Source organism: Paramormyrops kingsleyae, chromosome 12 (assembly GCF_048594095.1).
Source record: "Paramormyrops kingsleyae isolate MSU_618 chromosome 12, PKINGS_0.4, whole genome shotgun sequence".
NCBI lineage: Eukaryota > Metazoa > Chordata > Actinopteri > Osteoglossiformes > Mormyridae > Paramormyrops > Paramormyrops kingsleyae.
The window spans coordinates 10,555,729-10,568,310 of NC_132808.1; the positions used below are offsets into that span (position 1 = coordinate 10,555,729).

Consider the following 12,582-nt stretch of genomic DNA (forward strand, 5'->3'; position numbering starts at 1 on the left):
ACAGGTATAACTGTGAAGGTGTACGAGAGCAGTATTAGCAGTAATCAGTACAGACTGTGTTCCTGTCAGCCTGAATTGATAAGGGACAGGTATAACTGTGAAGGTGTATGAGAGCAGTATTGGCAGTAATCAGTACAGACTGTGTTCCTGTCAGCCTGAATTGATAAGGGACAGGTATAACTGTGAAGGTGTACGAGAGCAGTATTAGCAGTAATCAGTACAGACTGTGTTCCTGTCAGCCTGAATTGATAAGGGACAGGTATAACTGTGAAGGTGTATGAGAGCAGTATTGGCAGTAATCAGTACAAGCTGTGTTCCTGTCAGCCTGAATTGATAAGGGACAGGTATAACTGTGAAGGTGTACGAGAGCAGTATTGGCAGTAATCAGTACAGGCTGAGTTCCTATCAGCCTGAATTAATATGAGAAATTAAATTATGAGATTTGCCTGTTCATTTACATATTGATGCCAGCTGATTAAAAACCCACCAGTTGTTATTGTTCTTCTGTAATTGATGGTAGTGATGAAAATTAAACTCTAATCAGATACTGACCGGTTCATATTTTACTTAAGAACACATAAGCTGACTAATCCTTAATGTATTAAAAGAATGGAGAACGATGTTATGAGACTGTTAATGTGGAGTCTGTTTTTATTGTTAGTAAAGCATTTATAGTTCAGCAAAGTCGTTTCTGGCATCTTTATTTAAGACTACATCAAGTTAATGGGTTTAGGCACATTGCAGTTGCAGTTTGTCATTCAGTCAAACGAAAGATGTTATTCAGTAAAACAATGAATTTTACAATTGTATAAAATATTGTGTTACTTGAAAAAGACAATTAAATTTATGGGGGAAATTTTACATAATAATTTTTACATATAAATAAAATGTAGGATAAAATGCTGACAGAGTAAAAGTTGTTACCCTAAAAGACTAAATATTTTTAATATTTGTAATTTTAGTGTGGAAATTTCATACCTGGATATAGATTCCTTATAGATAAACAATTACATTTTCACTATTTGGGACTGTGTCATTGTCACTGATTTTAGTATCATATTGAAAACAGCACGGTTTTGCCAAATGACATTTTCGGGAGGCATACATATTAATGCATAAAAATGCCTTGTATTGTCATCTGGTTCAGTGGGTACATACAGGAATGTGTATTTGCATTCACACAGAAAATGTTGACACTGACTTTGCTGTTTCATTTTTACTTTATTGCTGTTTTGAAAATCTAAAACGTCGCTGACCCAAATGCATTTGCAGATGTTAAATTGGCAGATGCTGACTTCCCAGTTTAGAAGACCGTTTACTCTGACTGAGAACTACAGCTTCAGTGCAGCTATTTGGTGCTTCTTCAGGCCTCCAGTGCTGTCATCCAGTCTATTCTATAACCTGCCTTCATCTCGGGGTTCTTTGGAGTTAAATATAAAGGAAAGGAATGGATTGTGACCGCCGTCCTCCACCGTGTTTGTGTTTGTGCCGCAGCCTTGACCTTGAGTGTTGCTGAGGCCTTGAGACAGAGGCTGTAGGGGTGGCAGCGATAGATAAACTCCGCCCCAATCCCTCCAGTGCAGCCTGCTGTCCGGGATCAGTCTCACAGGGGCATCTAGTCTCCTGAGAACCTGGAGATTCTTATTTATATGAACAGCTTGACTTTGTTGGAGGTTCACCTTGATGTGGCATTCTGGAGAATATTTGGGAAAATAAATCAAACTAATGGACTGTAATGCATTTATTCCCCTTTAATCCTGTTTGCAGAGTTGGTTCGGCTAATGTGTTTCATGAGAAGGTGCTAGGTTGACATTAGCATTAGCGCTTTTATTCAGATGTGGTGCTGTCTGGAGTTCTGTGACGGGCCACCAAGCTGCTGATGCCCTGATATGGAGAAGCACATCAAATCCCCCTGATTCTGCCATCCCCCCCCCCCCCCCCCCCCCCGATCTCGGCCCAGGCACCAGGATCAGATCTTTGCTAGACATTTTCATGGATCCAGTGAGCAGATCCCCTGGAAGGTGATGGAATTATGGTATATTGCTGTGTGAGTAAAATATAGTGGTTTGTTAGCCTTTGGAAACACGTGAGCTCCAAGGACTGGGATCAGGTGGAACCTTCTTCCACCTTGGATCTCCCACTGAATCAGTGGGGTCTTTTTTTCTGGCAGAGGGCGACTCAGATCGGGCAGTTCGTCAGATGGGCAGCGCAGGACATGGGTGAATGAACTAGAAACGGTGCCAGAAAACTGCAGGTCCAGTCTCTCTGGGCCATGGGTGTAATGTTTAATGTACTGTGTAAACTCCTAGTGTTGCAATGTGTTGCATGAACAGGAAGTGTATGTCAGGTCACATGGTTAATCAGAATAGACTTTACAGGACTTTACAGGTTTGGTAATTAAATTAATAATACTCCCTTTTATTGAAGAGCTTTATTATGGCAAAATTGATTAACCTTATTATAGTCCAACTGCCCTCTTCCTGCCCGCTCTCGTCTGGGCTCAGTATCTGTGTGCCATCCCTGCGTGGTTGACCGCAGCAGGAATGTGGGCGCTAATCTGTGTGTCATTCCTGGTACCCCCAGTAGGTGTCAGGATTGTGAGTGGAGGTACCGTGAGATTACAAGGCCCGAGTCCAGCAGGGAGTTTGTGTGGTTTTAGTCTTTTAAGCCTGAGCCTCACGCGAGTCCCCACTCTCTCAGCAGAGCCCAAGTGCAGCAGCCGGCCGTGACACGGAGGATGACGAGGGTGGCGGAGGGACCAGCCGGGCTTCATGCATGACCAGCCCGCTGCACTGCCACACGAGGACCCTGAGACGAGCGGCGAGGACGAAGATGGCGTCGGCTCCGGGGGTGAAGAAGGCCCGCGGGAAGGCGGAGAAGCCCGAGGCCGCCGTCGACACTGTGCAGGCGACCAACGAGGAGCTGAGAAGCAAGCTGAGCGAGATCCAGGTGGAGCTCCAGCAGGAGAGGAGCAAGGTACCGCCGGCAGCCGAAAGGTGTATCGCTCATAAACCTGAACATGCGTAATATGACCCTTCTATAAACCTTATATAATGTCAGTTACTCTACGTGAGGAGTTATTAAGCGAGATTTAGTCAATTTTGCGGTCTGACGTGCTTATAATCCTGACGCGGTTTTGACAGTTCCACTTACAGCCACAAGGGGGAGTGCTATCCACTCATGCCTGTTAATAACCATGCCCCTGAAGGGCTGTTCTGATCAGCTGACTTCTGATCAGTGGTATACATCACAGAGTATACCCCCGGCATGCATGGTTGTTAGCAATGGTAGCTTATTGCATTTAAGAAGCTAATAACCATTAAATCAGTTTTACTCTTCAAGCAGCTAATTGGGGGCTATGGAATTCAAATTCACGACCTTCCAAGCACCGGTCCCTAACCCTCTGAGACTCCCTTACTTCCTGTACTTCAGGTCTCTGTATCCCATAGCTGCTAACGGGGAATCCCCTCGTTCAGTGGTGACTGACGATGATGACGCCCCCCCCCCGCAGGTGGCGAAGCTCCGCGAGAAGCTGCAGGAGTCGCGGCAGGCCAGGGAGCTGGAGCAGCACAAGCACACGGTGCTGGTGACGGACCTGAAGGCCAAGCTGCACGAGGAGCGTGCCCGCGAGCTGGCCATGGCGCGCGAGACGCTGCAGCGGCAGCACGAGCAGGAGCTGGCGCGCTGCCTGAAGATGCGCGACGGCGAGACGCAGCGGCTGCAGGGCCTGGTGACGGCGCTGCGCGACGGCGCCGCCGACAAGCTGAAGAGCGCGCTGCTGGGGGAGGCGCGCGAGGAGGCCCGGCGGGCCTTCGACGGGGAGCGCGCCCGCCTCCAGCAGGAGATCGCAGAGCTGAAGGCCACCCGCCGGCAAGGCGACGAGGCGCTGGCCATAGCGCTCCGGGCCGACAAGGCCAAGGCGGCCGACCTCCGCGCGGCTTACCAGGCGCACCAGGACGAGGTGAACCGCATCAAGCGCGACTGCGAGAGGGACATACGCAGGCTGGTGAGTGGCCAGCAGGGGTGTGGCGGCCGAGTGCTGGGTTTTGGGGAAGGTTACAGTGGTTTGTCTGGGTGTTGGTTGCCTTTATATAGGCGTATGCTGGGCACGTCCATCTATCCATTCTCCATCTTCTCATCCTGAGCAAAGTGGGGGCACAAGGTTTAGCAACAGATCAGTACTAATAGAAGGAGTTCCTGTTGACAACCCTTCTCATGCTCTATCACCACTTTATCAATTTTATTGTTTGTATAAATCTGACTTTAATCTCTTTTTATAGCTAATATCCAGCAGGAAGGTCTTCTCCCCCTGCCTGTTGACGGCCCATTTCCTTCCTTGTTAATGTTCCCCTGCTTGTAAATATCTGGGGATGTGTGACGTTTCGCCCCGCTAGCTGTGCACATGCTTTGTTTGTGTTATCGGACCCACAGCCCTTAGGGATTGCAGACTGACCTTGGGTCTTTGTTAGGGTGGATCTCAGTGCAATGAATGTTAGTGCATGATGAGAACTGATTTAACTTATTTTCCCTGTTAGAAAGCTTATATGGCTTGCTGTGTCGGGGATCAGCTCATTTCTGTGCTGTTTGGGTCCTTGCAACGTGCCAGGAATCCTGAATAGTGTGACCACATGTATAACTGGCAGACTGAGATGTTTCCATTCACGCAATGACCCAGCTGGCCCAGAGACTTTCAGGTGTCTGCTGCAGTCAAGTCTGGTTGCTTAGTAATGCCACAAAATGATGTGTAAGGATTAAATGGTTTATTGGTAGCCCTTCTCAATGTTGAATCCCTTCTTTATCTGTACAGAAGGCAAATTGTGCACTGTTCTGAAACTGGTGTAGTTTAAAATTTGAAATTTGGTCGCCGGAGGGAGATTTGTCTTAATTTCTTGATGGATCAGCTCCTAGTTTTTCTTACTATCTGTTGGATCAAGTCCAATGCTCCTTGTAATGAACACTGAAACGCCGCACACTGGTTTGGCCAGTAGAACAACAGGGGCAGGTATCAGAACAGAAGCGCAGCACAGATTAGTCGCAGGACCTGTTTTTACAAACTAAGTACGAATGAGGCGCTGGATCAGGTAGTCATTTGGCTGAGGGCTGGAGTGTTGCCGTGCCGATCTGCCTACCGTGCCAGTTCCCAGCGTAGCCCGGCCCTGCGCACGAACACCTGAGCCAGCTCTGGGTGGCAGCATGTCCGGTCTCCGAAACCCCATGAACGAGATCATCCAACGGCCAGGCTCCTTCGCCCTAGCCAGGCTGACTCTGCCCCGTCCGTTTTCATTGCCTGGCAGAACCCTTAACCGTTGGTCAAATCGGAAAACGAAAACTGGAGGTGCTGAAGATGCGGTAAGCCTTTCGATGTGGAATTTGACTAATATTTACTCTGGATAAGGTCTGGTGATTGTCATTTGTGTCAATGCATATAAACTCATTATGGTTACAAAAAACCCATCTGCACCAAGTTTGCCTGCTGTGAGCATGAAGACAATTTCTCTGCACAGTCATCTCGTGATTTTTACCTAGAGAATGTTTTGAACCATTTATGAGCTCTTTTGAGTGCACTCTAGAACCCTGTAAACCTTAATTTGGCCAAAACCTGCTCATAGCTCATAGTTGCATACCGCATCCAGGCGCGCATGACTGGAAACAGTCAGTTATGTAGATTATCAGTTTGTGAGTTTTTTTTCACGGTGATTGTGATGTCATCTTCTTTATAGTTTCGTTTTACAGTGTTTGGTGGACTGAAGTTAACTTTCCAGCTCAATCATGTTTGGTGTCTATGGTGACAGAAATGCAGTCTCTAAGGAAGTACTGCTGGCTCCCCCGGGCTTACAGACAATCCTGGCTGATCTCTGATCAGTGGGTCTAAGCGGGATCCATTTCTTAAGTGTTATTATGGGTGAATTCAAGCAGTAGGGGGTTCCAGGGAAAGCCTTCAGTCCCTATAAAGAAACCAGTTTAAGTCACACTCTAAGGTCTAAGATCACTCGGAGCTGTGTGATGTTCTGTCTGGGGAGGTAGTACTGCATCATGCTCACTAGCAGGTAGATGATTGCTAGAGGTTTTGGTAAAGCTCGTCCTAGTGGCTGTTCACTTCCCTCCCTGAGCTGCATGGCAGGCCAGCGCAGTAGGCTATCAGCTTCAGCTGAATTCAGCTCTCCCGCCTCAGCGAGTGGAGTCTCAGACAGACTCTGACACCCTGGCACAGTACCCAGCTCAGACTCAAACGCTTTTACATCGCTATCCCAGGATGCCTTTGATCTCCACACCTGGAGTTTCCCAGCAGGCTTTGCTTTGAGGTAGAATGTCAACGATGTAATTTAAATATTGTTCGGTAGCAGCCCCAATCCATCTCTCCCAGAATAACAAGATGTAATGGGATGGGTTTCCATGGTAACGAGACTGTGCAGCCCACCCCCCCCCCCCCCCCCCCATGCCATGTTGTGTGTGTATGTGTGTGTTCTTTTTTTGGTCTGGGTTGGGAATGCGAGGGAAGTGAGACAAAGGTAAGCTGAGGACCTGAAGGGCCACGCAGGACAGTGGGCTGGAGGGGCAGGTAAGGAGGCTCGGGGCAGGGTGGAGGAGAACGGGGGCAGGAGTGCTTACTGAGGAGGTGGCAGGTAAGGAGGCTCGAGGGAGGGGCAGGGTGGGGGAGAACGGGGGCGGGAGTGCTTACTGAGGAGGTGGCAGGTAAGGAGGCTCGAGGGAGGGGCAGGGTGGGGGAGAACGGGGGCGGGAGTGCTTACTGAGGAGGTGGCAGTTAAGGAGGCTCGAGGGAGGGGCAGGGTGGGGGAGAACGGGGGCAGGAGTGCTTACTGAGGAGGTGGCAGGTAAGGAGGCTCGAGGGCGGGGCAGGGGAGCCTCAGCTTGTGGGTACTTGCCATGTGTGCTGCTCTAAGTAACTAAAACGTGAGCCATGCTTATCAGCCACTGCTGGCCAGCGACGCGGGGGGGGGAGGGGATACATGTTGGTTGATGCTTTAGTGAGAATCGAGGTTGGCTGCAGTTGCTGGGCACGTTTGCCTGGAGATTTGGCAGCTCCTAGTGCCCTGGAGCGGATTTTCACCCCTGTCCATACTGAGTGGGGGGGGGGGGCGGCATAAGCTGTGCTGTCAGAAGTAAGACTTATCAAAGGGAATATTCTCTGAGCATCAGATGATCAGTGAAGGCCCAGAAAGCTGCCAGATTTAATGTGGCTGATCGCTGAGAATTTTGTCTTTTATTACATAGGGATAAAGATGGACGCATCCCGTCATGGATACAGCAGGGCCCTTACAGTTTGTATCTAGTTTATAATTAGAATTCACGCCTAAGACCAAAAGCTGTAATACAGTCCTGCTCTGCAAACTCATCTCTGCTATAGTAATATATTGGCTGTGGGTGGGGTTTTATTTTGAGTCGTATATCACCATGAAGCCTGATGTTTAGATGCTCAGAAGACTCCTAAGGTTTTACCTGATCTAAAGTCACCTGTCCCTCCCTCCTGCTCTGCTGACTCAGTCTCCCAGCCTTAGTTCTGAACGTAATCTGTCACTCTTCCGACCCCCGTTTGGTGGGGGGGGGGGGGGGTGGGTGTGCTCAGATAATCCCCAGCCAGCATTCGATGTTGGGATGAGTCACGCTAGGATCTAATACGAGTTTCCTATTCCGCATTGCACTTTCGGCAAACTGCAAGGTGGTTTTGTTCCTTTTTCTCTCTTTGCTCCTGAGGGAAAGCTAAATCGTAGCAGAAAATCCCCTTTAAAGAAGTGAGGAGAGGCTTCGGGTCGATAGTGCCCTTGTTCTAAGCTGCCCAGTGGGGGATATAGCAGTCTATTAAGGTTGCTTTTGAGCTTTGTTGTTAGCAGAATGTGATGCAAAGATCAGCAATCAGACTAGTGATGGATTTTGGTAGCCATGCTGTCCTGCCCCGTCACAGGTGGTCCCACTGTGTGGGTCTCACTCCGCACCCTAGTGGAGCGTGTAGGTACCTGCAGACGGGCCCCGTTAGTCATCATGTCGCACTCACTCCTGTATTCATACAGGAACATTATTTGTTTGTTTCGCGGTTTATTCCTGTGATGACCTTGCTGGATTCTCCTTCGTCATCCTCCTCATCCTCTTGCAGATGGATGAGATCAAAGGGAAGGACCGGGCGGTGCAGGCCCTGGAGAAGGAGCTGGGGGTGCAGGCAGGGTACGCGCAGAGGCTCCTCCTGCAGAAGGAGGCCCTCGGGGAGCAGCTGGTGCAGGTGAAGGAGTCGGAGCGGCACCACGGGAGCCCCAAGCGGGAGGTGATGCCTGCACTCGGGGATGCCAGCGACGGCTTCCTCAGCCAGGTGAGTGGGAGGCGGGGGGGCTGGGACGGGCTGTCGGGTGTTCTTAGAGAGGGTGATGTAACGGATCCTAGTTGGTAGACATCCTGCCTCTTAAGGAAGTGTTTCCCAACCCGGTTCTCAGGGACCCCTAGAGAGTCCACATTTTTGCTCCCCCCAGCTTCCTGCCACATTTTTGCTTCACATGGATTGTCTGGGGGTGTCCCTGAGGACCAGGTTAGGAAACACTGTCTTAAGGCGTCTGTCAGCCTTAAAAATATCTGCCACCCCATCTCTGCTGCTTGTCCCCCCCCAAAAAGATGTCTAATAGGTCTCCCTGCAACACATTTAGCCTCAACCTGACCCTTCACTTGCTCAGTGGAACATGTGGAACCAATTCTGCCCAACTGCCTTATCAAGGTCCACCGAGACCTGAGTAATTTGTGTGGACGTGACCGGGGGCTTTGAGAAGCTGGCTGGTAATTAGCAGGGCTATTAATGCTGGGCGTCAATAGGCATGTTCACCTCCCCTAACCTTACTGGATCTCAAACGCTTGTTGGTTTTTTTTGGTGCGCCCTGGAGATTCTTAATCTTCTATTTAGGACGATGCAGCATTTATCTTTTATTGCAGAGGCAGTATTCACCCAGCAGACTCTAATTTTATATCATAAATAAAATATGATTTCTCACTTTCTCAGGATGTGCAGGCAGATGAACGGGATATCAGGCGGTTTCAGCTGAAGATCGCGGAGCTCCACGGCATGATCCGGAAGCTGGAGGACCGCAATGCGCTGCTTGCCGATGAGCGGAATGAGCTGGTGAGGGAAGGCGGAGTCGGGAATCGGTGTAGGGTTAGGGTTAGGGTTAGGGTTAGGGTTTCACTCTTTAAACCTCGGCTTAACCCTCAGCCGCTGAATAGTAAAACTGAAAAGGTTCCAAAACCTCTTCCTTACGGGCTGGGTCGTTTGGGAACCTTTATCCGGAGTTAATCACCTCCAGCAAAAATTATGTGTGATTATAATTTTCAATGAAACGGAATTAGCTACTAATTAAGCGATGTTACCTCTGACCTTTATTCGTCTTTCAAAAAGAAAGAAAATAAGAGAAAAGCGTTTTGCTATGGCCTACAACCCAGTCCTGGGTAAGCGACTGATAATTGGTGGATGTTAATCTGTATGTTGTTCTTGACCACTCATAAATTAGAGTAATCATGACTCTTAAAATTGGCCCCATGAAAATCATGTTTCTCATCATTGCTGAACTAGCATGGCGTGTTAAACACACAGAGTGATAAGGAATGGAATGAGACCCGGTGACCTTTTCAGCTGAGGCGTGTCCGAGAGGCTGAGGGCCAAATGAAGCCGCTCTTCGAGAAGAGCAAGAGGCTGTCCAAGAAGAACGAGGACCTCCTGCAGACGCTGCAGCGCATGGAGGAGAAGCTGAAGAACCTGAGCAGAGAGTACGCTGAGATGGTAAGAGGAGGTGCTAGGTGGGAAGTGCGACATGGCTGAGGAGAGAGGAGCGTTAAGACAGATCGGACTTTGCGTCTCCTGAGGATGGGAAAGGTCACACTGAGTGGAGATCAAAGCCCTCAGAAAGTGGATGGGATCAGGGAGATTTGAGTGCAGTGACTCCTGCTAGGAGAGGCTCTTGGAGCTTAGAGTGAACTTACTACTTCTAAGGCACATTGGAGTTGAGTAAAATCATATGGAATGATTGCAGGCTTTTGAAGATGGTGATGACCAGGGGCGGATTAACGCACAGGCTAGATATGGCTTAAGCCTAGGGGCCCCACGTGTGCCAGCCTGCAAGGGGGCCCCCATTGGCGCGGAGGGGGGCGGGGTTGGGGGGCCCACAGACTACTGTAGCCTAGGGGCCTCTGTGCACCTTAATCCGCCCCTGGTGATGACCATAAAACGTAACTGAGCTGAACTTTGTAACATTCTTATTGTTCCGGGGTGGGGGGGGGGGGTCCTCTCAATGTGGCCCAGAAAACTCTTAGTCTGAATGTGGGATCTGTCTGTCTGGACTGCAAATTATTTCCAGAAATCAGTCAACTGGTCCTCGAGTTTTATTGCTCAGAAGTTTCCAGCAGCAGATGTTTACCAGCTAATTACAGGGGGAATCATTTTCCTCGAGGAGCAAATCTGCTTGGTAAACATGCGGAGCAGAGCTTCCCCACAATGCAGCAGAAGCGTGGTGTCATGGTCGGCTCTTCCCCGTCTCTGTAAAGCTGGAGGAGCCGGTGGCTCTGATGCAGGGCACGTTCTCAGCCTTGGCTGTGATGTTTCCCCAGGTCACATGCTCATGTCCCCTGCGAACCCTAACCCTCTGCAGTGTCCTCAGTCTATCAGACACAGAAACGTACCACTTGAAGAGCTCTCTGCGTTATGACTGCATTTGAACTTTTGCACATACTGTTCAATTCTTCCATTGTTTAGTACTTTTTATGCAGCCACCATAGGTTGTTGAATGAAGGGCATATTTTGTGTGGTCATAGTAGAAGAATGGTGACATCTAGTGGCTGTTTAGAGGATATAAAATGATAACATGCTTCTTAATTTGTACTGAATGTCCTGAGTTGCCAAGTGACTTACTGATCAGATGGCTATGCTGGTGTCATATTAGCATATCCAGATATTACTTTGTTTGTGGCCTATTTTAATAAAAGTACTCAAATCAGATCTGTTGATTCCAGTACTTAAGCAAAACGTACATTAGGCAACATTGTTTCAATGTGATCCTAAAGCCTTAGATGTCTCCCATGCTGAACACCGTAGGGTAAATATAACGTCCCCTCCCCAGAAGGAGAAACTGCAGACGCCCCCCCAGCCGTCGTTAAAGAGGCCCAGCTCCCTCAATGACCTGAGCCACACCCACGAGGAGCAGGAGGTGGAGTTCCTCAAGCTGCAGGTGGCCGAGCAGCGCTACATCATCGACGAGCTCACCCAGGTGGGTGGAGCCCAGCCCCCAGGACCCGGTCCCAGGCTGTGCTCGGGGCCGCCTTGGCACCAGGCCGCCAGTGGGTGGGTCCTCCCTGGAAGCGAGCCTTGAGGTCTGGCTCTGACAACCAGCTGCCTGCTTGGCACTGACTTGGCATCCACAGGCCACACACTATTTATAATGCCAGACGATGCACCATGGCTCTGAATGGGCCCTTCATCCAATCACCCAGACTTTTGATTCATGAGAGAAACAATTCGACCGCTAAGGGCAATTTGTTCATAATTAGGCTGCTTTAATAATTAAAACGGGATGCTTGCCAAATGAGCCGGGATTTGTCCATAAGAGGACCTGTGGGCTTTCGAAATGAAAGACATTAACAGGCTGTTTAATGCCTGTTTTTGTTTTATCAAATAAGCTGCAGTGTGTTTAAACTCTGCTCTTGTTATGGTTGGGTACAGACTCCCAGGTCTCCCCGTAGGTGGATTGACATGTTTGAAAATCTCTTCTCTCTCCAGGAACGGGACCGTCTGATCATTACCAAGAAGAATAAGAGGAAAGGGCTCAAACTGCCCAAGGTAAGGAGCCTGTTGAGCCTGTGTCGATTTCGTTGGGGTTTATCAGGACAGTAACATGCACACAGCTTGGCTGCCCTACTGTACTTGTATATCTCCTGTGAGTCCCACGCTTCAGCCGTCAGGTCAGGTAGATACCAATCAGGGAGAAAACAGCCTGAGCACCGCGGCCGGGGGTCATAAGCTGCACGGCTGCAGTCTCCCGGCACAGTGACCGGCCCAATTCCAGCTGCCAGTGGACCGGAAGAGCGAAGTAGAGTGGATAGCTACCATTGTTTAGATGCATATGCTAAGCTGAATGCAGCTTCTGGGAAGGACATGTACTGTTGGGTTGCGCTGAGCTTTTGGTGTGTGGGTAGATAAAAGCCCTTGAACATCTGATTGCTCGACATACTCGGCTACTTGGCCCCAGCTCTGTCTGTGGTGCCAGTTTTGTGGTGCCCCCCCCCCCCCCCCCGAATGCCAGCCCTGTCCCACTCCTGAATGGGCCCTGATTAGCTGAGTGATTTATCTTACCTTCCAACGCATTTGCTCACATCTTAATTAGCCCAAATCTCAATCAGCAGTTTTTGGCTGATACCTGATTGTGTGTGTGTGTGTGTGTGTGTTGTTTGTGAATTTGTCTTTGGTGAGCAGACTGGTTTGTTTAGCTGTCTATTTTCTTGATGAGTTTACCAGTTCTTCAGTGTATCCCGGGCCCCCTGGTTGTATGTATAGATATCTCTGCATCTCCCGCACATCCTGTGTTTTCTTCTGCATCAGCGTTT

General features: G+C 49.3%; 1 protein-coding gene across 8 annotated transcripts in view; it reads left to right on the top strand.

Moving 5' to 3' along the window:
• Positions 1-12,582, top strand: part of jakmip1 (janus kinase and microtubule interacting protein 1) — a 47,623-nt gene that overhangs the window by 18,232 nt on the left and 16,809 nt on the right. For 5 of the 8 annotated variants that reach the window (XM_072718660.1, XM_023797266.2, XM_023797267.2 and 2 more), the window contains 7 exons: positions 2,701-2,976; positions 3,512-4,006; positions 8,111-8,320; positions 8,996-9,115; positions 9,623-9,769; positions 11,103-11,249; positions 11,759-11,818. In XM_072718660.1, the coding sequence (XP_072574761.1) occupies positions 2,776-2,976; positions 3,512-4,006; positions 8,111-8,320; positions 8,996-9,115; positions 9,623-9,769; positions 11,103-11,249; positions 11,759-11,818 (1,380 nt within the window). In that variant the 5' untranslated portion in view covers positions 2,701-2,775. The remainder of the gene's footprint in view (positions 1-2,700; positions 2,977-3,511; positions 4,007-8,110; positions 8,321-8,995; positions 9,116-9,622; positions 9,770-11,102; positions 11,250-11,758; positions 11,819-12,582) is intronic. The other 3 variants (XM_023797263.2, XM_072718662.1, XM_023797264.2) reach the window with 1 other exon arrangement.